At 37.2% G+C, this 26950-nt stretch overlaps 2 protein-coding genes across 2 annotated transcripts; one reads left to right on the forward strand and one right to left on the reverse strand.

The window, feature by feature from the left end:
- The first annotated feature begins 9852 nt into the window (after positions 1-9852).
- On the forward strand, positions 9853-14527 carry LOC131334453 (cytokinin riboside 5'-monophosphate phosphoribohydrolase LOG1-like). The gene is made up of 7 exons (XM_058369470.1): positions 9853-10183; positions 11629-11726; positions 12301-12331; positions 12516-12615; positions 12894-12964; positions 13402-13545; positions 14162-14527. The coding sequence occupies exons 1-7, from the start codon at positions 10058-10060 to the stop codon at positions 14255-14257; spliced, it is 666 nt and encodes a 221-aa protein (XP_058225453.1). The 5' UTR covers positions 9853-10057; the 3' UTR covers positions 14258-14527.
- Positions 14528-18552: 4025 nt separating this feature from the next.
- On the reverse strand, positions 18553-25300 carry LOC131334454 (endoglucanase 24-like). The gene is made up of 6 exons (XM_058369471.1): positions 24812-25300; positions 23114-23397; positions 22017-22454; positions 21402-21543; positions 19227-19393; positions 18553-19106 (listed from the first exon to the last, which is right to left on the reverse strand). Exons 1-6 carry the CDS (start codon positions 25041-25043, stop codon positions 18774-18776), a joined length of 1596 nt encoding a protein of 531 aa, XP_058225454.1. The 5' UTR covers positions 25044-25300; the 3' UTR covers positions 18553-18773.
- Positions 25301-26950: the final 1650 nt, after the last annotated feature.

Below are 26950 nucleotides of genomic sequence, written 5' to 3' on the forward strand. Positions count from 1 at the left end.
GCATATGATTGGTGTAGGACCGTAGGTTATCTATAATTGCACAATTCTCGTTGTTGGATTGTTAGCATATGATTAGTATAAGTTGTCTTTAATTGCGCGAATTCAGATAACAGCTAAGAGGAGAAATTGAAAGGAAACTGCATCTTACCGGGGTAGGGCTCAAGATGGTTTCTGTACGATAAGGTAGGGAATTGCTCTGATTGATTGCTTGTGAGTTGTGACAGATTTGAGTAACTCCATTGAGTCGGTGACGCTCTTTGTTGCAAACGTGTTGATGCTTGTACGATGTGAAGAAAATGTGCAACCTAAAATGGTATATTGCTTAGTTTCATGCTATTTACTTTTGCTTTGGCATTTAAGCAGGGAATATATGAATTTCAAGAAAAGGTGGTAAAATGTGAAGTTATTTAGAATTTGGAAACTATAGTTGAAAAAGATTTAATCATGAAGGGGCTAGCAAAGCATTAAGGTCTATTAATGTCTTTTATGCGACACATAATGAGATTCATCGAGGTTTTCATATGATAGTTTTAGTTGATTATTTTGTAGGTCTTAATATGCAAGTTATTTATGCTATATAACTGTCAATTGATTTTGGCAAGGTTAGTTCGGAAATTTATTCCGAGTATATGATGATTTGTTAACCTAAATAACAAGGTCTATCTACTTGATTTTAAAGATTACATAATGAATGGTTTGGATTAAAATATTAATGTCTTTTATGTCTCAACAAATGACAGGATCTTGAAGTGGAGAGAGATTACTAGGACTAGTAGTGGTCTGAGACACTTTGAGAGCTTTTCTAAAGAGAGCTTCTACGAGGGTCCATTTGTTTTGAAAGAAAATTATGGTGGAAGTTGAAAATGAGAGAGAGCTCTCCGAGGGTCCTTTTGTTTAGAAATAATTTAAGATGGAAAGTGAAAATGAGAGAAAGTGAAGAAAAAAATTATTCGCTTATGTGTGTTTGATTAAGAATAAAGGTACTGTAAGAATTCTGCTAGAAAATAAGCATTGTTACTAAGTTGTCTTTAGTATATTGAAGTAGTATACAGTATAAAAATGAGAAGTGTTACACGAGATGACAAGTTTCACAAAAAAATAAGATCTCGTGTTTTTGGCAAGAAAGTGAAAACTAAGTAATCGTGCTCAAATGAATAACGCTGAAAGGAGTAGTATCTCTTTATTGTATGCTCCATCAGTTTCACTCTAATCAAACGAACTGTTGGGCCTCTTTTTCCCTGTCCCCTTTCAGTTGACTATCCTCTTAGCCTTGCCTAGGGCTGCAAATGAGCCGAGTTGAGCTGAGTTTTGCCTTGCTTGAGCTCGGCTCGCCTTAGTTTTCCTCAGCTCGAGCTCGGCTTGAGCTCGAATCGAGCTGAAATATGTGGGCTCGAACTCGGCTCGAATATATATTCAAAAGCTCGAGCTTGGCTCGGCTCGGCTCGAATGGCTCGTTCAGTACATGTATGGGTATTGGTATATGTATGTATGTGTGTGTATATATATATATATATATATGCAAGCTCGAGCTCAAGCTCGGCTCGAATGGCTCGTTTGGTATATGTATGTACTGTATATGGCAGCTCGCAAGCTCAACAAGCCGAGCATCAAGTGGCTCGAGCTCGTTCATTTGCTTGATGAACCGAGCTTGAACGAGCCGTTAGCGAGCCGAGTCACGAGCCGCTCGTGAGCGGCTCGGTTCGTTTGCAGCCCTAGCCCTTGCCCCCTCTTCTTCTTCCCATCTCTCTCTCCTCCCCCATCCTCCCTTCCCCAGCTAGACCCTCCTCCTCCTCCTCTCCTTCCTCCATAGCAATGAGGTAGTTAAGACCCTCTCCTTAAGAAGAAAAGGGTGCTTGACCCGCGGATTCATTCTACTTTGGGGACTAATTCGTGGGTTCTGCAACAGCAGCAGTGGTGAGATCACTTAGACCCTATTCGGTTTGGGTTTTGTTAAAGATTTTTTGGAGTAATGAGTGGAGAGAAATAGAGAGAATTTATTGGAAACCGTACACATGAGTTTTGAGGCCCGAAACGAACAAGCCCTACTTTGCTTTGTTGTCTCTTAGTTGATACTTTTGCTTCCCAAGTTATTTATCTACACATCTGGAGGGTAATTATGTTGACGTTCATTTAATAGGGTCTTGGTTGTAAGTAGGGCAACCTCAAAATTGAAGAGGGGAGCTGAGGGAGTTAAATTGGATCAATCAGCCAAGCGTGTGCACCGGAGTCACAGCTTATGGTTGTCGGATGCTGAGGAAATTTTGGGACCCTTTGTGACAAACTAAATTTATTCTTCTAGGCCATAGAGAGGACTTATCTCTTCACTAGATATGGTATGAGTTTTGGTTGGGATTGGAAATATATGTTGACCTAGGGGTTGATTTCATGGACAACGGGGGCCTTGTCCCGATCTCAAAAACATGATATGAACCGTTCAATTTGGAGAACTCGGACGCTTTTGACAGCTTTGTTAAGAAAACAAGTCGACTGGGCATCATTAGCTTAGTAAAGAAATCAAAATATTCAACAGTGTATTTTCTAACTAAATTGCGTTCAGCTCTATTTCATTGGGGTGTGTTTTAGATGGTTGCCTTGGGTTAAATCCTCATCGTGAATGAGAGTTCTAATTTCTTTAATTAGGTTACATCCTGATCTTAAATGCAAGGTCTCATTACTTTAATTAGGTAAAATCCTGATCTAACTCCATTTTCTTTTTTTGACTTGTTTTCTTTGTTGAAAGGGCGAAATTTTAGCGTCTTTTATACAATTTCCCAGTATCTTTTCTAGATCGCACAAATGTACGAGTCTCTCTGTGTCCAATTATAGCTTCAGGCTTTACAATTGCATTTCCATATTTGAAATCTTCAGCCCACATTTATTTAATTTAAGTGATTCACACTACATCTCTAAGAATGTTTTCTAGACAAGAATCCATATAAGAAACGATTCTTGATTTGTTTTCTTTTTTAAATTAGTAGGTGGGAACACAAAAATCCGCTTGGCAAAGCATCAACTTTCACGCGGTTGTAAAATAAAGGAAGGAGAGAGAGAGAGAGAGAGAGAGAGAGAGAGAGAGAGAGAGAGAGAGAGAGAGAGAGAGAGAGTTTAAAATCTAGTGCCCTCCAATTCAATCTAGTCGCACGACTTGGAGACAATTAGGTAGATAGTCCATTAATTTCTTCAGTTACACAAAAGAATAGGCAAATAAAGTTGAGGAGTGCTAGGGACAAAGGGAATATATAAAGAAAAGATTCTTAAAGTGTACATGAACGGCTCAAATTCAGAGAGAGAGAGAGAGAGAGAGAGAGAGTTTAAAATCCAGTGCCCTCCAATTCAATCTGCAGAAGCTCCTGTAGCGCCTACGTCAAGGCCAACGCGGTCCTCATGAGCTAATTGTTTTACATTTCTTACTTGTTGTAGCTTGTTATATGGGTCATGAGTGGGAACTTAGTTTCCGTTTGGGCATGCGACCTTGGATTATTGTTGCATATGCAGCTCCTGTTGCAGCTGCTACAATTGTTTTCTTGGTCTATCGAATTGGTCAAGGAAGTTTTTCTGATACGATGCCTCTAGAAATCTCTACTACTTTCTAGGCTAAACGCATTATCCTTATGCACCTATGTCACATGTGTCCCATTGTGTGCTCCAAACCTAAAAAATAGGTTTAGCCCATTGCGTGCTCCAAACCTAAAAAATAGGTTTAGCCCCATGGAGACTTCAACCCAATCTATGTGATATAAGCCACATCATATGATGTTTATAACATATAATACCATATATATGTTTTTGTACGGCGAAAAAATGAATTTTATTAATCACGGTAATGGAGTACATCAAGATTAAGGACAAGAAAAGATAGCATCACAACGTGTGAGTAATATCTCAACTAGGTCGGCACCCTACCCCACATCAATCAGATGCTTTTTAAGTCCGAGAATTGATAAGAGATCAACCCAAACAGATTACATGATAAACACCCAGAGAATCTGGAGAGTGCAAGATATAAACCATTCGTACGGAGCCAAAATAAATGAAAGACCAACTAAATTTGTGATCACTAAAAATACATAAAACACAAATATTGACAGCAAAGACAACAATGAAGCCCACTGTCTGGCAAAGCGGGCATTGCAGCGCTTTACGCACCCCACAGCTGCAGGAGATCACCAGTTTTTGCATAGAGCCAGTGCTGCTTTTCCATTTCAATTGTAGCTCTATTTTTGGGTTGGATTCTCATGTTATCTGTCTAGCTTTATTTGGGTTGTATTTTTTTTTTTTTTTGAAACGGAAAAAATATTTTTTGGGTTGTATTTGCTGTTAAACAGTTTGCCTTGTCTATATATATTTCTTACGGTTCTTCCAAAAAAAAAAAAAAAACCCAAATATTTTTTCTTGCTTCCATGACATCTTCCTCTCTCAAAAACCAAATGGTATTAAGGTTAGCTTTCACAAATATTCTTGAGCCAAATGGAGACTCAAAGTCATACAATCCGGCGATGGACATAATAATAATATTATATAAGCATGTTTTTCTAAAGTATATATATAGCTTTTTGTCACCAAAATCTGACTAACCAACTGAAAAGTACTAAAATACCCATTGCATCAGATTATAAGACTTCAAAAGAAAAGAAAAAGACTTCGTCATTGACGTGCTCTAACCCTCACCAGCACCCACTAGAATCCAAATGCATAATCCTAATCCTACTTTTTTCTTGGGTGGTATGTGGTTAGGTTTTTTTGCTTCTTCTACGTACCTTCCAAAGTGTTAGGAGCAAGTGGGGGCGGTGGTGGACTTGGTAGGCACCATATACTTTCGTGGACAAAATCAAGCGTTAACTTCTTGCATACAAAAAATGTGTTAGGGATAATCCTGTCGAGTCTAATCCGTCGAGGAAAGACTTTTTAGTCCACACTCATAATTTCTGGTTTTCCTATGTCGTGTTTGAAAATCATACGTTTATGTAGGGGCAGGATAGTTCATCTAAAGTTTTAATTTATAACATCTACCTAAAATCTTAAACTTTTGAGTGTTGTGTCCATCGAATATTGTATTTAAATAGCTATACCATTTCCATTTTTCATTTTTATCTATCTAATGTGGATCGTAACCTTTCACACAAGAAAGTATATCTTTGCGAGATTATTGTTGTTTTTTAAACCACGTCATTAACATCAAATGTATATTTAAGTAGCTATATACCATTTCCATTTTTCTTTTTATCTAAAGTGAATCTTAACCTTTCACACAAAGGAAAGTATATCTTTGTGAGATTATTTTTTGTTTTTTAAACCACGTCGACATTAACATAAACACCATCTAAATGATTAGTATATACGTTTTTTTGGTATAAAAAAACTGTAGTTTGTCAAGATTGAAACCCTCTTTTTAGGGGAAACACATTAAAAAAAGGTCTTTAGAATGTCATTCCAGCTCATTCAGTCAGACTCATTGATTGCTTGGAAACCCATATAATGTAGGGCCCTATAATGTATTAAGGGCTGTTTTGGTAAAAATAAGCCAAGTAGCTCTTCTTCTTCTTCTTCTTCTTCTTCTTCTTTTTTTTTTGTCTTTATTAAAATTTTTTATGCATCAATAAATTTTCTATCAAATCTTTGTTGATTATTGATTCGTCTTGATGAGAGAAATCGGAAAAATAAATAGAAACTCATAATTTTTTGAATAAAGACAAAAAAGCTAATAAATTTGTCTTTTTATTTTTATTCAAGAAAATTTTAGTTTTTTATTTTTTTATTGGCAAACGAAACTTTTTATAAAAACTCGAAAGGAGTACATCAAGGGGAAAAACACCATAGCGACAAGTACTAGGATGCAAAAAAGAAAACATAAGAAAACATCTAACCAACGGTTGGATAAAACACCTCAATACTAGATTACAATCTCAATTTTCGAATATCATCTAAGAAAACCTTAGAAGCCTCCACTGTGTAGATTTTGATGATGTTGAATTTAGTCTTTATCCACATCGCCACCCTTGTTTTGATTAGCTCCCCCACCTCCACTTGGATTATAATTTTTTACTTTTCCTCCTCTTGTCGGGACGAATCAATAATTTACAAAAATTTGAAAAAAAAAAATTCACTGGTGAAAAAAAAATTAAAATAAAGACAAATAAGCCACTTGATTTCTTTTAGTTGAAACAACCCTAAGACAAATGGATGGTATGAGAAGTAAATGAAGAGATCGACTGGATCCTCCATAGATTGAGAAGTGACACTGGTCCATTTTGATATTTTTGGTTCTGTCTTGGGTCTATTTCGATGATCAAAATTATTAATTTTGAAACATTCGTTAAGAAATTTAACAATATCTAAGTAAACATCCATAAAAAATTGATCAATATATATAACATTAGAATTTATATTAAAAAAGAAAACACATATTAAGATAAATATAAAGTGAACATTTGTCAATTGATATCCGACCATGCTGATTTTTGACATGGTTAAACGTCTCGACAAGTCTTATCAAATGAAAGATTCGCATCATCTAAAAATTCAAGCTACCTGAGATCGACTCATATTTGATTTGTTTAAAGTTTATTTGACATCGACTTGTCCCCTATACAAGTTAAGCACGGACATATTTTCAAGACTCATTTTATTTGACATCGACTTGTCCCCTAGCTCGGTTTGTTTGGCTCGTTTAGCATCCCGGTTGGAAGGAGGTGTATAAAAAGTAGTACTATATATTTGAAAGGGATATGTTGATTGAACTCGAAGAAAGAAACAGCCAATAGATGACCCCTCTTGGAATTTTTCTATTTGCTATGTGACCCTCATGTTGAATTTAATAACACTTCAGTATGACCCCGGATCGGAACCCGAGGCAGCAGCAGCCACCAAACCATGTGAGATGAGTTTTTGGTAAAGCTTTTTGATTGGATAAGAACCGTTGAATTAGATTTGAAGAGTTGAAGAATATTCAATTATCTAATGTTTGATTATATTTAATTATTGTGACAAAGAATCAAATCAAGAAAAAAAAAAAAAAACACATCATCATGGAAAACACTAGGAATAGAAAACACAGCATGCATCTCATTTCGTGGTCCAATTGTGCATGTTATTTTACAAACTACCGAATCTAGAGATTAGAAAACAAACTACCGAATCGAGAGATATATAGAAAATACGCACAACAGGACGAAGATAGATGTGGTTCGGTTCGAAAGCCTACTTCTACGGACAAAGATAGGTAGACATTAAAATGACTATGAGTGCACGCCGACCTTGTAATGCTTTTGTGCTAAAACCTTTTCAAAAGCACTTGATATAGATAGAAAATAGAAAACAAACTTCCAAATCAAGAAAATAGAAAACAAACTGCCAAATCAAGAAAATATATAGGAGACGCGCACAACACAACAGGACGAAGATATACGTGGTTCGGTTCGAAAGTCCTTGTCTACGAACGAAGAGAGACATTAATTAAAAATGACTATGAGCGCACGCCGACGTCGTAATAGTACTAATACTTTCATGCTAAAACCCTTAATTTTCAAAAGCTATGCATTGCATATAGGTAAACGTAGCTTAATTTTCTTGAAATTTTGGAAGATAAAGTACTGGTCTTAATTTGCTCTGTTGAATATTGTGGATAGTTAATTAACGTCTCCATTGACCATGTATAAACAAATTTGTTGCCGTGTTACTAAAGGAAGAAGAACCGATCGAAGAAGACACATTCCCTTGTTCACCGTACATTCGTTTGAATTTTTGCTAAAAATTGCCGAGAGAGGGGGGAATGGGGATGATGCCAAGCGGGTGTAAAGCGGCTGATTTGGCTATTCATCTCGGTAATTGACGGCTCGTATCTTTGCCGAGCAATTGATGGCTTAGATTTGTATGTGTTCAGATTCAATCTAAGTCGTCTGTGCCGAGATGAACGGTCAAATTGTCTGTATGGCTCCGCTTTGCAGGGATGCCGCTCGGCAGCGTCCCCGGATCCGGGTGAAAGAGTCGGTATACCTTTCTCTTTATGTCATTAATTAGAAAATGCAGTCCTAATCAGTTTTGACTGAAACAACTTAATTCAATGTGTATAAATCTAATAAGGTCATTCCAAATTGATGGAACTACGGATGATATTTGATTGGCTGAAAGGTTTGTTCCCTCCTAGCTCACGCGTCCGGACGAGTTGATGTGTGCCTCGACTAGTCGATCTTGGAGGACAAATTCCACTGCCCACTTGTCAGGGTCCCAATATGAACTGCTCCAAATAAGTTGATAGCATTAGAAAAGTGTCAAAACCAAGACCTTAAGAGGAAACAAACATTTTAAGTCTCGGTCTTTGACTACTAGGCCAACTCCTTCGGATTGAAATTACTGATGAGTGTTAAATAATATGATGAAAATTATGAATGCTACATTCCCATATTTTATTCAATAAGTTGTTTAACCTAACCGTTTAATTGTGGGTTCGAGTGAGAAGACGAACCAAGCATAATGCCTTGAACACAAGGCTAAACTTCTCCGGATTTAATTCCGTTTTGAGAAAAATTTGATTACGGCGGAGCCGTGAAAATAACTTACGGCGCTCAATCGCGCGCGTTCAAATGTGTTTTGGACGGTTCGAATTTTGAAAAAACTACTCTCGTGAATAGTTTTTGTAAATCGATCCGAACTATTGATTTTCGAAATGGATTGCTGAGATTGGAGGGAGCGGTGAATAAGTTATTCTCTCTCCCGTTTTATGAGTTTTGATTAGAACTGGAAACCAGCACGGCCGAGCGTGTTGGCCCTCCGGGCACACTTAAGACGTGTGATGGCCGTCATAGGCATTGATCCATCTGCCATCATCCATGAGGTTGGTCCATATTTCCGTGGCCCATGAAATTCATAATCTGCTTTGAAAGTGAGATGTCACCGCCCATATAAGATAATGGAAAAACGAGTGGTTGGTTTAGGCTGTTTAGCGGTGGAAACTCAAGTCTGATTGGAAAAAGCTCAGGTTCGAGTCTTGATAGAAGCCGTCTAGTTAAATAACTTCTAACTCCGTTCACATGTGATATGACTTTATCTTTGGTCTCGATATAAGTGCAGTAAGGTCTTCTAAAGATAGTAGTGTAGTATGACGGGACAATATTCTGTGACGGAAGTGAATTGTTCAAATCATAATTTCAGGCTCAGTACAAAACCCACGTGTAAAGAGGTATGAAATGATGAAATATGGAGGACAGGTCACCCCAATATTTGTGTGGGATGGGTTAAGTCAAATAATCGCATGCACAAGGGTGAGCACGGGCGAACGTGAAAGCATTTTTGAAACACATTTTAACTTACTATAAAATCCGCAAGAGTGAGACTTGAAAACATGATTACAATACGAGAATTGAAAGCGAGAACGCAAGACATTTTGAAAAATCATGTAACTAAGATAGATGGGTGAACCTGTAAGTTTTTTTTTTGGTCTCTTTAGCCAATAAAAATTACCGAAAAAACACTTGTGACATGCAAGAAAAAAAGAAAGAAGAAAAATTTCCGGACACGGATTCAGAAACACTTATGTTTGGAGTTGTTCCACATGAATCTTGGAGGGTCTATGGGTGCGAAAATATATTTGGCGATATTGGAACACCGTCATGTAGTACTCCAATACCCTTGTCCATCATACATTTTTGCGGGATTATACATTGGTGGTTTTAGGACACTGCCACGTGATGCCTCAATATACCTCTATCCATCACACATTTCTACGGCACCATGTGACGGCGTCCGAATACCACCCATGTATATCTCTAAAAAAAGAAAAGCAAAACTTTGCCAGGTGTAGGAGTCGTCATTGGATAGACACTTTAGATTCATATAAAAAGGGCCCCGAATAGCACCATTTCTCTCCGCCCTCATTCTCTCACTTTTGGCCTTTCTGTTTCCCAAACAGACAAGAATTCTGCTGACTGCTCTGCTCACAGCCCACATAGATCCCCACACGGTCATAACCAACCAACCAACAAACTACTCTCTCTCTCTCTCTCTCTCTCTCTGGATTCCCCAATTGAAGCAAAAAAAAACCGAGACATATAACTTCCTTCTTATGGAAAACCACCACCAAACACCGCAGACAAGATCAAGATTCAAGCGAGTATGCGTTTTCTGCGGCAGCAGCCCCGGCAACAAGCCGAGCTACCAACTCGCCGCTATACAGCTCGGAAAAGAACTGGTACCACCGCCGCCGCCGCTACTTTCTCTTCTTCTTTTTTTCATTTTTTATTTTAGGGTGTCCGGTCAGCTTAGATGCACCTTGGCTTATCTCAGACTAATTCCACCGTCCACTAGCGGAAAAACATTAAAGTCTGGACAATTTCCTTACGTGATGGCTAACCTTACAAAAGATGGTAGCACCTAGCAAGTTTCAAACTTGAAAGGGGAGGAAGATGATATATATAAGGCCTTTCTCTTTGTACTTATACAAACACAGAGCAGAGGCAGGGTTCTCTTCCAAGTTTCTATCTATCCCATAGCGTTGAATTGATTGAATAGACTTTTATAGTTTGAATCAGTTTTTGGAAAAAAAAACCCAGAAGCATTAAGGAACTTGGTCCGTTTGTTTTGGGTTTTGGATTTTAGATTTTAATTATTATCTTATTTCTTTTCAATAATTACTCTTAATTTTCTCTTTATCTCTCTCTAATTATTATTCCTATTTTCGATCGTTACTCTATTTCTCTATATACTCATTACCTATAATCCAAATCCAAAATCCCAAAACAAACGGGGTCAAGTGATCGAATAGTTCGATTTGGGTCTTTAAAACCAACCCCCTCTCTCTCCGCACTATTCCTAATAAGTTGTTTTTTCAATTATTACTCTTATTTTTTTATCTATCTTTCTTCATTTATTACCTCAAAAAACTGCCTCAAAACCCAAACCAAAACAAATTATTTGGGCTATTCCGAAGCACCTCAGAAAAACAAATTATTTGGGTTTTTGTTTTTTATTGGTGTAGGATTAACCGGTGCAAGTAGTGAATTAAAAAAGAAGGTATGATAGAGATTGATGAGGAGTTCATGGAATTGTTTAGGACCAAGTAGGGTAACGTGAAGTGTTATTTTCTTAATTTTAATTGTCAAATAGAGGGTAAGGAATTTTTGGTAGAATCAGTGTCGTTAATTGCGTGTCAAAGAGTATTCTTTGCAGTGGTAGCAAAGGGGTAGACGCTATGTACTCTCATGATTTGACAGTGATTCAAATCACTCTAATTATAACTAAGGGCCTCTTTGGCTAATAAGCCAATTGGCTTTTTGTTTTTTTTTTGTTCCTTATTCAAATTTTTTCGTATTTGTTAGTTTTTCATCTTTACGATCGAAACTCAATTTTTTTTAATAGAGACAAAAATAATCCAAAAAGCCAATTTTTTTCGTCTTTATTCAAAAAAAATTCTTTTTCCGATTCTTCTCGTCATCACGAAGAAATAATCCACAAAAAATTGATATGAAACTAATAGATGCGAATTTTTTTGAATAAAAAAAAAAAAACCAATTGGCTTATTTAGCCAAAAAGACCCTAAATTAAAAATGCTGATTTTCGTTGAGAAAAAAGGAAAGTCATATTTGCAATAATGTGTTTTTAGTTTAAATGAAAATTGCTAATACAAAAAATGGGCAGGTTGAGAGGAAAATCGACTTGGTATATGGAGGAGGCAGTGTTGGGTTGATGGGTCTGGTCTCCCAAGCTGTCTATGATGGTGGCCGCCATGTGTTAGGGTAAACCCACTTTCCCTACTATTCCCTCCAATCATGTCATAATAATCCTTCGTGAGGTCCGCATATGACGCAGAACGGGATCGATCACGGCTCCATTTGACGATCAAGATAGTTCATTTTATAAGTCTTTGAGAATAAAGTTTATTTGACATTGGCATCCATTTGAACGAATTATATTTGTCATAAGAAATATAGGCGGTCAGACTTTGACTGTTTGTTTCTCTTCAAACAAATATGACTCGAATGACAAGGCTTTTATCGATATCCAATAAACTTCATGATTTTGGTGTGGACGTTAAACACATTGAGACCTACTACCGATCGGTTTGGCTCATTAAATGGACCCATTATCGGTCCCGTTTTGCCTCATATGAGAGGTCGTCGTCACATGAAAAATCATCACATGAGAGGATCTCGACTCGAGACACGATCTAGTGCGTGTGGTCCTCAAATTTACATGAGTGTGTGCCATTGTGTATACACAAAATTGTAGGTACATAACATTTTCTTCTTCTCTTTCTCTCTCTCAAACTCTTCTCACCTTTATTTTTTTCTTTCATCTTAATTTCTGCAGAGTGATTCCAAGAACTCTCATGCCCAGAGAGGTAACTGGACCTATCCATCTATTTCCTAATATTTTCAGTTGATGTTGTAGAAGTTCATATAGTGTATGTGACCAAGCACATTTCACCTTGTCTAACTTGTCAACACTAAATATATGCTACACTTATGTTTTCTACTGTATTTTAGAAGCACTACGTAATTAGATGCCCTTTTTTGTTTTTTTAGATTACTGGGGAGACTGTCGGAGAAGTGAGACCAGTGTCTGATATGCACCAAAGAAAGGCCGAAATGGCTCGGCAAGCCGATGCATTCATAGCCTTGCCAGGTACTTATTTTTTACTCTCTGTATGTACTTATGCACCTGAAATACAGAGGCCGAGTCTAATGCTGATACTCTGAGAGCACTTTTTGAAAACTATTATTGAAAATAACAACCTAAAACCAAATTTTAGGAAACACTGGAATCAGGTTTTCAGAATTTAAATACACTGTCGCGGGGGGAATTAAAAAGGGAAAACAAAAACCTACCTCAAAAATTATATCTACATATATGTAAAATAATGTATTTAATTCCCCGAAACATCGAATTTTATTCATCTACAGGTGGGTATGGAACACTGGAGGAACTATTGGAAGTCATCACTTGGGCTCAACTGGGAATTCATGATAAACCGGTAATAATCTAGTTAATTAATATATTTTATCTTTAAAACACAACTTCATGATCACCTGGAGCCGTTCGATGCACAAACCCAGGGACCTTGCTGTCCCTTGTACAGGGGACAACACCCATGTTGTCTCAATTCGGGCCGTCCATGCTCGGCAATGAACAACTCAGATTTTACCTCGACTGGACAGCTGATATATGTTCAGCCGAGATGAAATCTAAACTATCCATTTCCGAGCATGGACAACCTGGATGGGACCAACACCCACAACAGGGTTCCCCATTTCCAAACGATGCACATGGGTCCATGCATCGAACGACTCCGGAAAAGGTGGTGTCTGGAACTGTTTTTTAAAGTTGCATTGTGTTCGTAAATTTTTTGATTTTATTAAAATGGTTCCTTTGGGTTTAGAAGGTTATTAATTTTGACACGGTGTATCGCAGGTGGGTTTGTTAAATGTAGATGGGTTCTACAACTCGCTTCTGTGTTTCATAGATAAGGCTGTTGATGAAGGTTTCATAGCCCCCTCAGCTCGTCATATTATCATTTCTGCCCCAACTGCCCATGAACTCATGGCCAAGCTTGAGGTATACACATACTCATTCCTCATCTGCCGCCCTCTGGGCACATCAGAGTAATGTCTTGTTTGAATTTTGTATTTGTGGGTGGCCGGCCGGAAACTATAAAAAGATTCGGGTTGAGATAAGGTTGGTTCAATAAAAACTCGCATGAATTGTTTCATTAGTTAGTGACCCGTGACACTCAATATTTGATTTTATTGAATGAAAGGTTAAATATAGAAGATGAAAAGTATGATTATCTGTATACCCAACGAGGATAGAGAAGGTTGCGCACATAGAAAAAAAAATCTAACGGTTGGCATAAAAAAAATTCCCGTACTGTATGGGTTTCTATTTCATTACTTGCTTTGTTGAATTCGGCTGCTTGCAATCGCGACCATTCAAACTTTATTTTTTGTTCCGAATTAGTGGACAAATTTATTTGTGGTAGGGATCTTTCACTCTTAACTAGTATTTATTATCGAGATGAGCGGTGCCGATTATTTGTTGTAGTCCGGATTTGGGGAGAGAAGGCAAATCCTTAATTTTCTGTGCATTTATCTTTGTGAATATGCATCTTTAGTAAATACATTCCGTTCCAAATCATATCCTTATTCGGTTATTTGATTTTGGGTATGTGCAGGGGTATGTTCCAAAACACTCTGGTGTGGCATCAAAGCTTACCTGGGAAATGGAGCAGCAATTGGGTTACAGTACAAAGTCAGACATTTTCCGTTGACCCAATCCAACGCGTCTATTCTCTCCGGATCATTGATGACCGTAGATGTTAAGCAATCTAACCCCGCGGTACGCAAGACCACCGGCATGTTAGCTCCACTGAATCATCCCCGACAGTTAATTTTGTTCTCACTGTGGTCCATTGTGTGGACAATTTTTTTCCATGGCCTTCTTCTTTCCGATTTAATTCACGTTATTTCTGGTTTCTCATTTTGGACAACTCTTCTTCTATATTTATATTTTTCTTATGAAATTAATTCGTTTATCAGTTTATCCAAGGCAAAAAAAAAAAAGCCTTATGTAATTAGTAGGGTGGTCAAAACTAAATACTCCCTCCGTCCCAATTTAAGTATCCACTACAGTTTTGCGTGCCATTTTGAATTGCTTATATCTCTCAATATATATTACTAAAAATATACAATATGGATCTTGTTTGATAGATCTCAATTATTTCTACAAAACAATGATTTTAAAAACATAATATATACATATATATTGAGAGATATAATTCATTGAAAATGGCACGCAGAACTACAGTGGACACTTAAATTGGGATGGAGAGAGTAGCATTCATGTATCAAACAACCACCGATCGAGGTGGTAGTTCAAGTGGTCTTGAGTTCGATACTTGGGACCAAGTGGTTGGGAGAGAGAGCTCAATTTAATTTGAACTTCGGTGGGTGCCTTGTGGCGGAACGTGTTGACGGATCAGTATTTTCTCTTCGGTCGGGTCAACTATGGCTTAAGTATGAACATTCTAGGTCAGGTGGCTTTCCAGTTGATCGGGGTGCTGTTACGCTGGTTCAATCCAACTCACCCTTTTTACTGAAAACCATAGAAAACACTTGACAAGTACTATTAAACGCAAATGTACTACTATAAGGGGTCGTTTGGATGCCGTGTTATGAAGGGATGATAACAATACCCCTGATTTAAGCCTAGGCCCACGGCTTAAGCCTTGGTTTGGGAAGTCATTGAGGCCGGGTATTCTTAATCCCACGTTCTTCTGTGTAACACCGGAGAGAAGGGTATTCGGGGGTCTTACTTATGGCTAGGGTTTGGGATATCCATCATGTATACCCCCTAATCCCCCTCAAAATGGACAATTTCACCCCTGTTTATCCCCCTTCTCCCACCTTCGGCTTGCCATTTCTGTTGCAATTTTGCTTTTGTTTGAAGAGACAAGTGGGAAAGCTGAGTAAAAGAAAAAAATTAAGTGTTTTAAATTTCAATCCGTTTGAACCGTTGGAAAGATTTTATTTTTCTAATCATCTTATCCTAAATGGTCATAAATAAATTTTGATTATAGGGCTCTCGTTGATTAGCCCTAAGAAAGTTAGAGAACCAAATATCTCTTAGGGCTAAGAGAGCCCTAAAGTCAAAAATTAATTATAATCTTTTAGGATAAAATGATCCGAGAAATAGTATTTTCGCACTGATTCAAACTGATTGAAAATTGGAACACTTAATTTTTCAACCTCTTTAGATAGTTTATATATTAATTTTTCAACGTCTTTCGACAGTTTATATATTACAAAATTAAGTGCTCTGATTTTCAATCCATTTGAACCGATATGAAGATCCAATTTCTCTGATCATTTTATCTTAAAGGGTCATAATTAATTTTTGGCTCCACGGCTCTCGTTAGTTAGCCCTAAGAGATATTTAGTTCTACGACTTTCTTAGGGCTAATCAACGAAAGCCCTATAGTCAAAATTTAATTATGACCCTTTAAAATTAAATGATTAGAAAAATAAAATCTTCCCACTAATTCAAATGGATTGAAATTTGGAATACTTAATTTTTTTTGCTCAGGTATCCCCCAACCAAGTCTTGCAGCTTTTTTTTTTCTCAATCCCTTGCAGCCCCAAAACGACACAATTTTTGGTCACTACAATCCTGTGCCCATGTGTTCCATACAACCCCGTCCATCCACACTTAAAAACACACGAAATTATTAAATAAAAAAAAAACTTTAAAAAAAAGAATTTTAATTTTTTTTACTTATTAAATTAATTAATTTATTATTGAATTAAATTATTATTGCTTAATTATGAAAAAGTAATTAATTTTTACAATTTTATATTTATTGTAATGAATAATCTAACTTAACACTGCACAAGGGCAAAATGGTCATTTGACAGCTTTTTACATCATCCACCATTTCTTATACCCTCAATTTATCATTTATCCAAACCAAATATTATTTAATCCTTATTTTCTAATACCTCATCCAAACCAATCACTATTTAATATCCCCCTACTCTCTTGTGGGTATCCCTTATTAACTAATATCTCCTACTATCTTATTCCCTTATTAACTAATATCTTCAATTCTTTCTCCGCATCCAAACTGGCCTAATTGATAGCCCATGCACGTGCAATGCAATCGTGGATAATAGGATACTATTATTTTGAGATATTTAGAGGCGACTATCCAGTTTCGTGCCATATTCACACAGTGTTCCAAAAAAAAATTTGGGAAATTGTTTCATTCAGCAAACGCCTCACCGCACTCGCACGAGAATTATTTCATCCCAATATAAGCGGAGATAAGAAGCAAAGATACAACCGAACAAATAATCAGCTGTCAATGAGAACTTGTGTCTTTCATCCCGGACACGAGCCCCAAACTTTCCAACGCATATTGCAAGAGCAGCTCGAAAACAAGTTCGGCAATAGTGTGAGTCGAAGACAACGACATGCATCAAGATCCTATCCAGTTAGAACTTAGAAGTAGGTAATTTCTTGACGCTTCAAAAATCTTGAGCCGCTAGCGGGTGGCAACGGACTATTGATCTTTTAAAAAGATTGGTTTATATATGCATTTTTCAATGGACAACTGAGTACTCTTGAAATCTATCACGTGGTGCTTTGGGGCCTTTTCTACACACATTGGTGTGGAAACTATATACAAAATGTGTGATGGAGAAGGCTCTGCAAGTATCTTGTGACGATGTTCTAGGAACACTTGGAAACTTTTCCAAATGTTATAGGTTAGAAACTAACATGGGCAACCAGTGAAATCGAAAATTAGTCAACCAAGATAACAAATGGAAAAAGGTGAAGTGGGTCTTATTAAAGATTAGCAAAGTTGCAAATAGTCATTGTCTTAATGATTTGAACATATCACTTTATTTACAAAAGCACTCATTTTTGTGACCTTGTCATCTTTCATGTGAATTCACAAACATTATCATTTTATATGTACACTTTTTAGGTTACACATGACAGGTCAATGGGTGAGGCCACATCATATCATAAGGCAAGATATTTTTTTTCTTTTTCTTTTTTTTTTCTTTTTCCTTTTTGAATAGTTGAAAGGCACTTGTCATTGGGCAGTCAAAAGAGGGGCAAGAAAGTGGTGGTGGGGGGTCCTTCTTTCTGGTGCTTTGGCTGCAGCCTGCAGGTCTTTGTGGATAAGGGCAGACAGTGGGCACTAGTATGCTAAAAGTGGGTGCAATGTGGACATTGCACTTGCCACTTGCCTTTGAAATTTGAGGGAAATGATTGGAAATTTGGAACCCAAATGAAGTAAAAACCATTTTCTTATTTCTTTCCTATTTGCTTCTTTTTTGGTATAATGATGTTGTTACACAGTCTTAGGTAGAACTCACTCCAAAATTTAGCTATTGAAGTAAGGGTGCTCTCACGCTTATATTCTTCATATTACTTTGGTACCCAAATGATGTGAGACTTCGCTTCACAAATGCTTGCCCCTATCCATTATGTTTTCCAGTTTGTTCTGGGTTCCATTATCAGTAGGACCCTATGTTGTGATGTTCACTCACCTAGTGGGGGTGATTCAAAATGAGACTAATTATGGTCCCATTTTGATGATTCGAGTCATTCATTTTACTGCTATTGATGTGTCTGCCTTTCAAGTTATCAGTTATTATGTAACCAGTAGCCATTTGAAGACCATTCCTCTCTCATGACAAATCTACTACGACTAGACTCTTATCATATACTCGATTAGCTTGATTTTTAACAAGATTAATAAAATGAATGACTTGAATCATCAAAGTAAGATTGTAAAGGGGTCCCATTTTGAATCACACAAGTGGATGTGATCAGTTTGGTTAGTTGTTTGCAAAATTATGTACTCATCATCTTTTTGTCATTTGTATTTAGTCCATTTAGAATTAGTGCAATCTTGTTTGGAGAAAAGAGGTTCCCTCCCCATTGTAATGTTGATTTTCTAACAATACAACCCCATAGAGATCATCAGCCACATTGCTCACACTTGGTTCTGCAACATCTTCCACTATTCCGTGATTGGTACCAACCAAAAGCTTTTCTGATAAGCATAACTTGATACTTTCATTGCTATAGAAGAATTAAATTAGAGAATTCTTTGAAAAATACAACTAATTAAGCATTTGTGATTAATAAAAAAAAAGGCATGGGTGAACCAATTCACCATGTAAATCAGACTATTCAGAGCCAAATCCTGAACAAAAAAAAAAATCATACAACTACAAACATAATCCTGTCAATAACGTACTCATGCCGCTTTATGTGAAAGATTGGACCACAGATGAGGTAGTCACCAAACCGGAGAGAAGTCCAACAATAAGGGCACTGTTATATGTGGTTGGTTCCAGTTGCATTGAGTTGTTCCGCGAATCAATAAACGTCTCGTTGAGAAAAGGACCTCCCACAAGCCCACCAACTGCAACGTTTGGATTGGGTGCAGTAGAATTGAGCCACACAAAACCGTTGCTGCAACCGGTTGTGGCATTGGCTGGAATCGAGGCTCCCCTATGGTGCACATGTTGCGGGTATTGGTCGCCGTACCCCACAAGATAGCTCAGATTCATTGGGTTATTACCCAAGACATAGTCAGCCTAGAAAGGAATAGAACAAAGTTATAGTTGGTTCTTTTTGGGTCTAAGGAATAGAGCAAAGTTATATTTAGTTGTTTTTGAGCTGAGGCCGTTTGCCTCTAAATCAATCAAAACAGGTACCTGTGAAATTGCAAAATTTCTGAGATCTGACGGTCCAAATGAATCTCCATTGCAGGAGAAACTCGTGGTTTGGGATGTGAGCATATAATCACTGTATATTAGAGCTAACAATGCAGAAGCCACAGGATACTGCATAGGGTTCCATTCACTAATCCATATTAAACCACCTGCATTGGAAGATTATGTTGATGATCGTGAGTTGTGAAGATCCCATGAACAAAACCAAGCAATTCAGTTAAATGTCCTGATTGGATGTGTCACGAAACCCATGTAATGTTATGTAATGAGAATAGTTTGACTCATTAGTTCATACTCCCTCTACAAAATTCACTAATCAGCTCCTTTGAGATGAGTTTAACGGAATCTCAAGGCCCATATTCCATATCAATCCAACTTCCTCCTCTGTATGGTCTATTCATATGTTCTGACATAATTACAAATAGATACTCATATGATTAGTCAAACAATCACATCTGCATATGAATTTCCCAAACCAAAAGTCCTAGTTTGCATAATAAGCATAGTTGTTAAAAACCTATGATACACGATAGATATCTTACGATTTGTATCGTCTCCTTTGGGGAACGACACGTATCCCATCATGTATTCTTTTTGTTTAAAAATCTTACGATACGACCGTGTATCCTACAATTTATACGCGTATCCTAATTCTGTATGTACCCTACGATTACTTATTCGAAAAAATCGGACCTTATTTCAAGAAGCGGAACCCCAAATACATTAATCTAAGCCGTTTGATTTAATTATGGCATATCTCAAACCCTTGATAGAAATTCAACCTCAATGTCGGTTTTGTATAAAAGAAAGAACCATACTTCGATTGTATTTTGTCTTACTTTTCTTTTCCTAACAAAGGAACATAAAGCCTTAATGTAATATGCCCCAGTTGAGAGACTTGAAATTTTGCATCTTAAATTTTTATTTTTTTTAAATGTAAGCATAGTTTGTTGGCGTTATTAGGTGTATCTACTTCTTAATTATATTTTAATTATGATTAACGTTGTTAAAACATAAACTAAATTTAGTATTTTGACAAAACTCCAATTGACAAAACCCAAATATGATAGATATTATCGAAAAGATATAAATATCTAGCTCTAGAAGCTCTAAAATATCTAGCTCTAGAAGCTCTAGAATATCCTTGTGAAATATCTAGAGGTAATTTTTTTTTTTTTTTGAGAATTAGTCTCATGTGTAATTTTAGAATTATCTCAAAATTTATCTTGTATGAAAATATCTTTGCACTAGAGTTTCCATGGAGTAGTACAAATAGGGATGAGTTCTGACCATTTTGTACCAAGCCAAAAACAAGTTTGAGTTCAAGTGCAAAACAAATACTCCCCTTCCCCACCCTTGTCTTTAGTATTCTCCCTCTTCCAAAAATATTGTCTAACTACACAATAGAAACTCCTACTCTTCCAACAAACACGTGTCTTAAGATACACGATACGTATCTCGATACGAACTATATAAGTGAAAAAAAAAAACGATACATGATACGTATCCTGATTTAAAAACAATGAATAAGTAATAACTGTAGCCTTTTTGCTACGCAGTAAAACTAAATGTGAATGAAGAAGATTCGACTTTGGAATGCTATTGAGTTAGATGAACATATAAATTTCCCCTTCAAGTGTGAGTTGTGTGACACATTTTAGATAGGAGAAACTTTTCCACTAGTTTTGGTTGATTCTACCAAGGTTTAGGGGTTCAGTTCAAATCCCCTGCTTGATTTAGTGCTCGCGGCAAAGATCCCCTGCTTGATTTAGTGCTCGCGGCAAAGCCAACCAAGAGGGTTCATTAGCCCGGACAGGCTACACTCCACACTAGCGTTTTCCATTGCTAGTAAAGGGGCTTCTAGTTGTAGTGCAGGGGCAAGGGCCTATCTTGTAGATGTGTGCACGGAGGGGAAAGAGGAAGGAGTACCGGGCCTTACGTCCCAATCAATTGGGGTCAGCTATGTGAATCTGTTGGCTACATTGAGTTAGTGTTCCCTGATATCAGGAACATCCTAGCATCACTCATAATCAAAATCAGATTCATGTCTAAGGAATAACGGGGTTTTTTACATGTTGGATGTCAGTTACATTGCATGATTATTCAAATTAAGCACGATTATCCAAACCGAGAAGCAGCATCAGGATATAAGCTTACTATCTGTTCTGCTGGATGTGGCAGTTGGAGATTTAGGCAGGAGTCCACACATGACAGCCTCAGCAGTTTTCATGTAATTCTGAAGGTTTCTTGAGTTGGAGGAGCCTTGTCCACCAAAGAAACTTACCCTTGATAACAAGACCTACATAAAGTTTCGTAACTGTTTTCTCAGGCCAAAACTGAGGGTACATTGAACATTACAAACAGGATTTTCAATATTTTTCCTTCAGACACTCAATGATAAGTTCATTCAAGATTAGACAAATTTTGAACAAAGAACTTCGCTTAGACAATCATGATTCTCGATCTCTACAACTTGCTATAAAATTTGGTCAATTTGTCTTAAGTTAGGTTCTATTTGGATCAAGGAATTAGGTAATAAATAGGAAAATGAAATTGGAAAGTAAAGGATCTAAAGGCTCATAGCGATTTGATCCTTCAAATTTTCATTTCATTTTCTTTGCCTAAATCCTTGATCTAAAACCAGCCTTAAAAGCATGCAAGAATACACAATATAAAACGATGTAAAATTGTAAACAAGTTAGAGTCCACAAAAATGAGCTACTAGACCAGTAAAATCCTTTACAATCAATCTCACAGGAAGTTGAAATATACCTGAGTTCCTGCGAGCTTGTTATCCCAAGTAAACCAGCTCGGATTTCCCCAGTTAGCAAAAGCTACTCCATTTTTCCCAGTCACATAATCAAAATATGATTGATTCCCCGTTGCAAAATAGAGCCAGCTAGCTGCCCACAGGAGGTCATCTCCATAACTTGTTGAATTGTAATAGGCCTGAACTTCCGGAATGCTCTCGCTGTACAAACCTCTATACCCGTCAGCAAAAGTAAACAATTCCTGTGCATGCTGTAGAAGCAAGCTTGAATATGTGGAGTTGATTGACTTGAAAACCAGGGATGCCGCTGCCATAGCTGCTGCAGTTTCACCAGCAACATCTGATCCAGGAGAAGAAGTGTTCACCTGTGTGAGAGGCCTTTCCTCAGTCATATCCTCAGGCCTATCCCAGCATTTGTGATCTACTACAGGATCACCCACCTACCCAACGTTATAAGAACAAAAAAAAAAAAAAAAGTGAGAAAGAAATAAATACAACAGCCTTACTCTTGCCATAAAAGAGAATCAACATATAAACCACTAAACTTATTTTTGCAAACTCTATCAAACAGGCATAATAAGTACAATCCATCTGCAGTGAAGAAAGGAAATTGGTTTTCCAACAATATATATATTTGATAAGTGGTTTTCCAACATTTGCACGTCCTTTCCAGGCTAACATGATGAGGAATCACTATTTGACACGAGAAAATGATGAACATATATACTGTATGCTAGTTTTTTTTTTTTTTTTGGGGGGGGGGGGAGGAGGGGGGGTGTTGGGGGGAAGACTACAGTAGGCACTTCCAAGGATTCATCAATTACTTCCAAGTAAAAATGTAACTATGCATTCTATTATTCTAAGACAAACAGTATAAAATTAAACAAATAAATTTACCTCCACAAAACCTGATCATGGAAAAAATACTCTTAGAATACAGCTCAGTCAATTGATATTTCAAAATCATACAAATGATATGATTTATAATGTAAAAAAAGAGCGAACTGTAAATTAGGAGGGAAAAAATGACCGTAAACAAGCGCACATGTAGATTCACAAAATGATGAACGCAGTTTTATAGGATTTAGATAAGAGTGACCTGAATATAGAGCACATCCGCAGAGGAATGAGCATTAATAAGGAAGTCCGTGATCCACTTAAGTGAGTCTTGAGCAGGATTCAACTGATTTACTGTTTGCATCTGATCCCCATATTCGAGGATGGCCCATGACAATACTGTGGCAGTGAAAGCCATTGGAAACCCAAACTTCATGTGATCCCCAGCGTCATACATTCCTCTTGAAAGATCTAACTGTGCTTCGCTGCCATCTTGAAGAGCTGAATCCCCTCGCCAAGTTATTGTGTTATTTACCAACTTACCAGCTGCAAGACCAAAATACCAATAGGAATCCACTATCAACTTCCGTAGAAGGATATTGACATAATGATAATCTTTGTTACATGGATCCTTCATTTTGGCTTAAGTACCCGTGTCGATGTGTCCGACACCCGTATTCTTTTGGACACTCGGATCCTCTAATTGTTAAGATACTTACAGAAAATGACTATCAAATTAGCTAGAAAAGCGATACTTCGAGTATTTCACATAGGCAAGAAATAGGGAAATAGCAAAAATATAATTTTCTTAACCCTTTCTTGTTTAACTACATTTGTAAACATAGTTTACAGTACATAATTTGAGAAAATTATGCAATATATAATACAAAAAAGAGTTCAAGACGTGTCTCCGTACCCGTACCCAAGTTGGGGACACATATCCATGTATCCTAAGATTTAAGTTTAGGAAGGTTCAACGCTTGGACTTGCATCCGCATCCGATGCTTGCACCCGAGTCCATGTAACATAGATGATAATGCCTAACTGAACACTCCTAGGAATATTCCATTTTAACGGACATGGTTACCATTTCTATTCTTTCCACCAAGTTAGAAAAACAATGGAAACAAAGTTCAATCTTCCGATTATGTTAAAAAGAGTACCCATATCCACTGAGTTAGGTTCTGTTTACATAGATGTGGAAGTTGTGGAACTCAAATTAAAAAACTTGAATTCTTCCAAAAATAGGACAGGTTAGTTATAGGTGGTATGTGACACTAGAGTGGAAGATGAATTAACACTCAAAGAGATGTATTCTATTGGGTCTTTGTTCACCTATAACAATTGGCAAGGTGTGTTTCACTTCAACATTTCAAATTCATCATGATTGAGCTCCCAAACTTAACGTCAAAATTCCTACGCAAACTATCAAATCTAAATTTAGGGTTCTTCACCACAAAAAAAGTATCTAAATTTGGGTTAGTCTCATACTTAATTATTCAATGTCAAATCACTCCAGCTGAAGTCCACGTCATCCAACCGGAGATTACCTTTGGCTTACGAAAGAAACACATCGCGTATCGAAGGATCTTGACAACACTGCTAATAAACACTAAGAAAAGCATTGATTGAGTGACCAGAATCATGCAACATAGATGCCAATCATTGAGAAGTCAAGAACCATAAACCAATGCACATACACACTAGTGTATCTACACCACTAACACCACTTCATTACTGAGTTAGAGTAACATTATAACAACAAAAGCACACACAAAGAGAAGCTGAAACTGACATTATTTTCTCTATATAACCTATCATTAGCTCTATATAACCTATCATTAGAAAATCAATTTGGTGAAATTTACAAGCTACGGATCTGAAATGAAGCAAAAGAACATATCTTCAGATTGAATGCAACAGACCAAAGAGTGGAGGGACCAAGGGATCAGAAAATTACATTGCTGTACTTGAAAGAACTGCATTGCAAGAGTGAGAGCATCGCCGTACATCTTCACAACCGGGCCTGGAGGCCCGGGAACAGGGCCCAACTTGGGTGCAGAGTGATGATGGTGCATCTTCACTTTGACGGCGACTGCAATAGCAGCCGCAATGACACCCAAGACTAACAGGGCGAGGAACCACCCACATAGTCCCCTCGATCTTTTAGGCTCCGAGTCCTCCTCACCCATTTCACTAAATTACTGAAAAAAAATCAAACTAAATTCAAGCTGAGGTCTTTGCTTGGAAATCTAAATCAAAGCCAGATGAAATTTTGCGTCCAAACAGCAACTGAGAAAGCTTATAGGCTAGTGTAATTGCTAAAAATTACTAAAATAAGTGTCTTTTTTGTTGTTGGAATGAGAGAGGTTTATTGGGTTTTGTTTGGAGCATATGTGAGCGATGAACGCGCTGAGATGAGTTGTAGAAAAGGCTGAAAGCTGTCTATGTGTTGGATCCGGGAGGAGTGGCACTGGTAAAGAAGACGTACTACACTGTTGGTCCCCATTATTTTAGAAGGGTTTCACTTTGGTCCGGAGGTTTCATCAATTTGACAATTTGAAACTTTTATTACTGGCTTCTTCTTCTTTTTTTCTTCATGTTCCTTATGTCATGTCCCGCAATTCCGGTACTAGGGGTGTAAACAAGTCGAGCCGAACCGAATATTGGCATGTTCGAGCTCGACTCGATCAAAATTTGTCTGGCTCAAGCTTGGCTCGAGTTCGAATCGAACCAGAAAATCTTGGCTCGAGCTCGGCTCGACAAGAATGTACAAAGCTCAAGCTCTGCTCGTTAGCATTCGGTTTGGAATAAACGAGCCGGCTCGGCTCGAATTCGAGCTTGAATTCGTTAACTTTTCAGCCTTAACATTGAAAAATTGGCTAAATGAGCCGAGTCGAACCTATATATTTTGAGCCGAGACGAACCTGTTCGTGAACCTATATATTGGCATGTTCGAGCCGAGCCGAACCTATATATTTCGAGCCGAGCCCTGCTAGGTTTGAGCTCGGTTTGATAAAGCTCGGCTCGTTTATCAAACCGAGCCTCAAAATCAAGCTCGAGCTCGCTCATTTATCCTTCAAATCGAGCCTAACCAAGCCCTTACCGAGCCAAACTCGCGAGCTGCTCAGCTCATTTACAGCCCTACCCAATACTATTTCTTCATACCGAAAGAGAGAAAATTTTGAAACGGAGGAACCAAATGAAACATGGATGAAATTAGAGGAGTCAATAATGAACGTTATTGCTTTGCATTGGGTCAAAATTGTGTGAAAAATAAAAGTATAAATGCATCATTTTCGTGCTTGAAATTATATTAACCAATGGTGGAAAGAGAGATTATAGGCCTCGTTTGGTTTGGTTTAACTTTTATTCGTTTCTATAAGACATCTTGAAAAATGCTTGACAATTAAATTGCTCATTTGTTTTTTTATTTTTTATTTTGGGTCATCATTACTACTTAATTGGGAAAGACTACAATACATATCTCTTATTTGAGTGTGTATCATATGCACCCCCAAAATATTATGAATTATAGAGAAAATGTTACGAATCGTATTGCTAAAAAGTTAAGAATCATATAAAGGTTACGAGATACACCAAAAAGTTATGAATTATAATGAAAATGTTACGAATCGTATTGCTGAAAAGTTATGAATTATAAAACAAAAGTTACAAAACACGCTAAAATGTTATGAACGAACCATAAAATAGGTGCATATGGTACACCATTTTAAGGAGTGTATATTGTAAATTTTCCCTACTTAATTGCTTATTTAGTGATTTTGGATGTGGATAACAAACATGCTTCTTTGGTTTAATGATGAAAAATGAAAATAATATAGTTCAAATTAATGGAATTTGAAACCATAATCTCCGACTTTTTTTTTTTTTGTTTTTTGTTAAGACTATAGGGACAAGGTGCAGAATTTAGCCCTTTATTTTAAAGGGAAAGAGATGCCAATCTCACCAATCAAGGGAATGTTGACCATAGAAACTATTTATTTTAACAACTAAAGTAATAGTACAATTTCATTAATGATGATAATACAAGAGGAAAGAAACTATAGAAAACATGTGGCGGGCGATTTTTTTTTCC

This window comes from Rhododendron vialii, chromosome 7a (genome assembly GCF_030253575.1).
Source record: "Rhododendron vialii isolate Sample 1 chromosome 7a, ASM3025357v1".
Lineage (NCBI taxonomy): Eukaryota > Viridiplantae > Streptophyta > Magnoliopsida > Ericales > Ericaceae > Rhododendron > Rhododendron vialii.

Excerpts from the sequence above, each read along its gene's own strand:
- LOC131334454 (XM_058369471.1), bottom strand. The coding sequence starts at position 25,043 with ATGGGTGAGGAGGACTCGGAGCCTAAAAGATCGAGGGGACTATGTGGG. Across the intron at positions 23,398-24,811 it reads GTTCTTTCAAGTACAGCAAT|CTGGTAAGTTGGTAAATAAC; the intron begins GTAATTTTCTGA and ends TTGGTCTTGCAG. Across the intron at positions 22,455-23,113 it reads CGGATGTGCTCTATATTCAG|GTGGGTGATCCTGTAGTAGA; the intron begins GTCACTCTTATC and ends AACGTTGGGTAG.
- LOC131334453 (XM_058369470.1), top strand. The coding sequence starts at position 10,058 with ATGGAAAACCACCACCAAACACCGCAGACAAGATCAAGATTCAAGCGA. Across the intron at positions 12,616-12,893 it reads TGCATTCATAGCCTTGCCAG|GTGGGTATGGAACACTGGAG; the intron begins GTACTTATTTTT and ends ATTCATCTACAG. Across the intron at positions 12,965-13,401 it reads TGGGAATTCATGATAAACCG|GTGGGTTTGTTAAATGTAGA; the intron begins GTAATAATCTAG and ends GGTGTATCGCAG.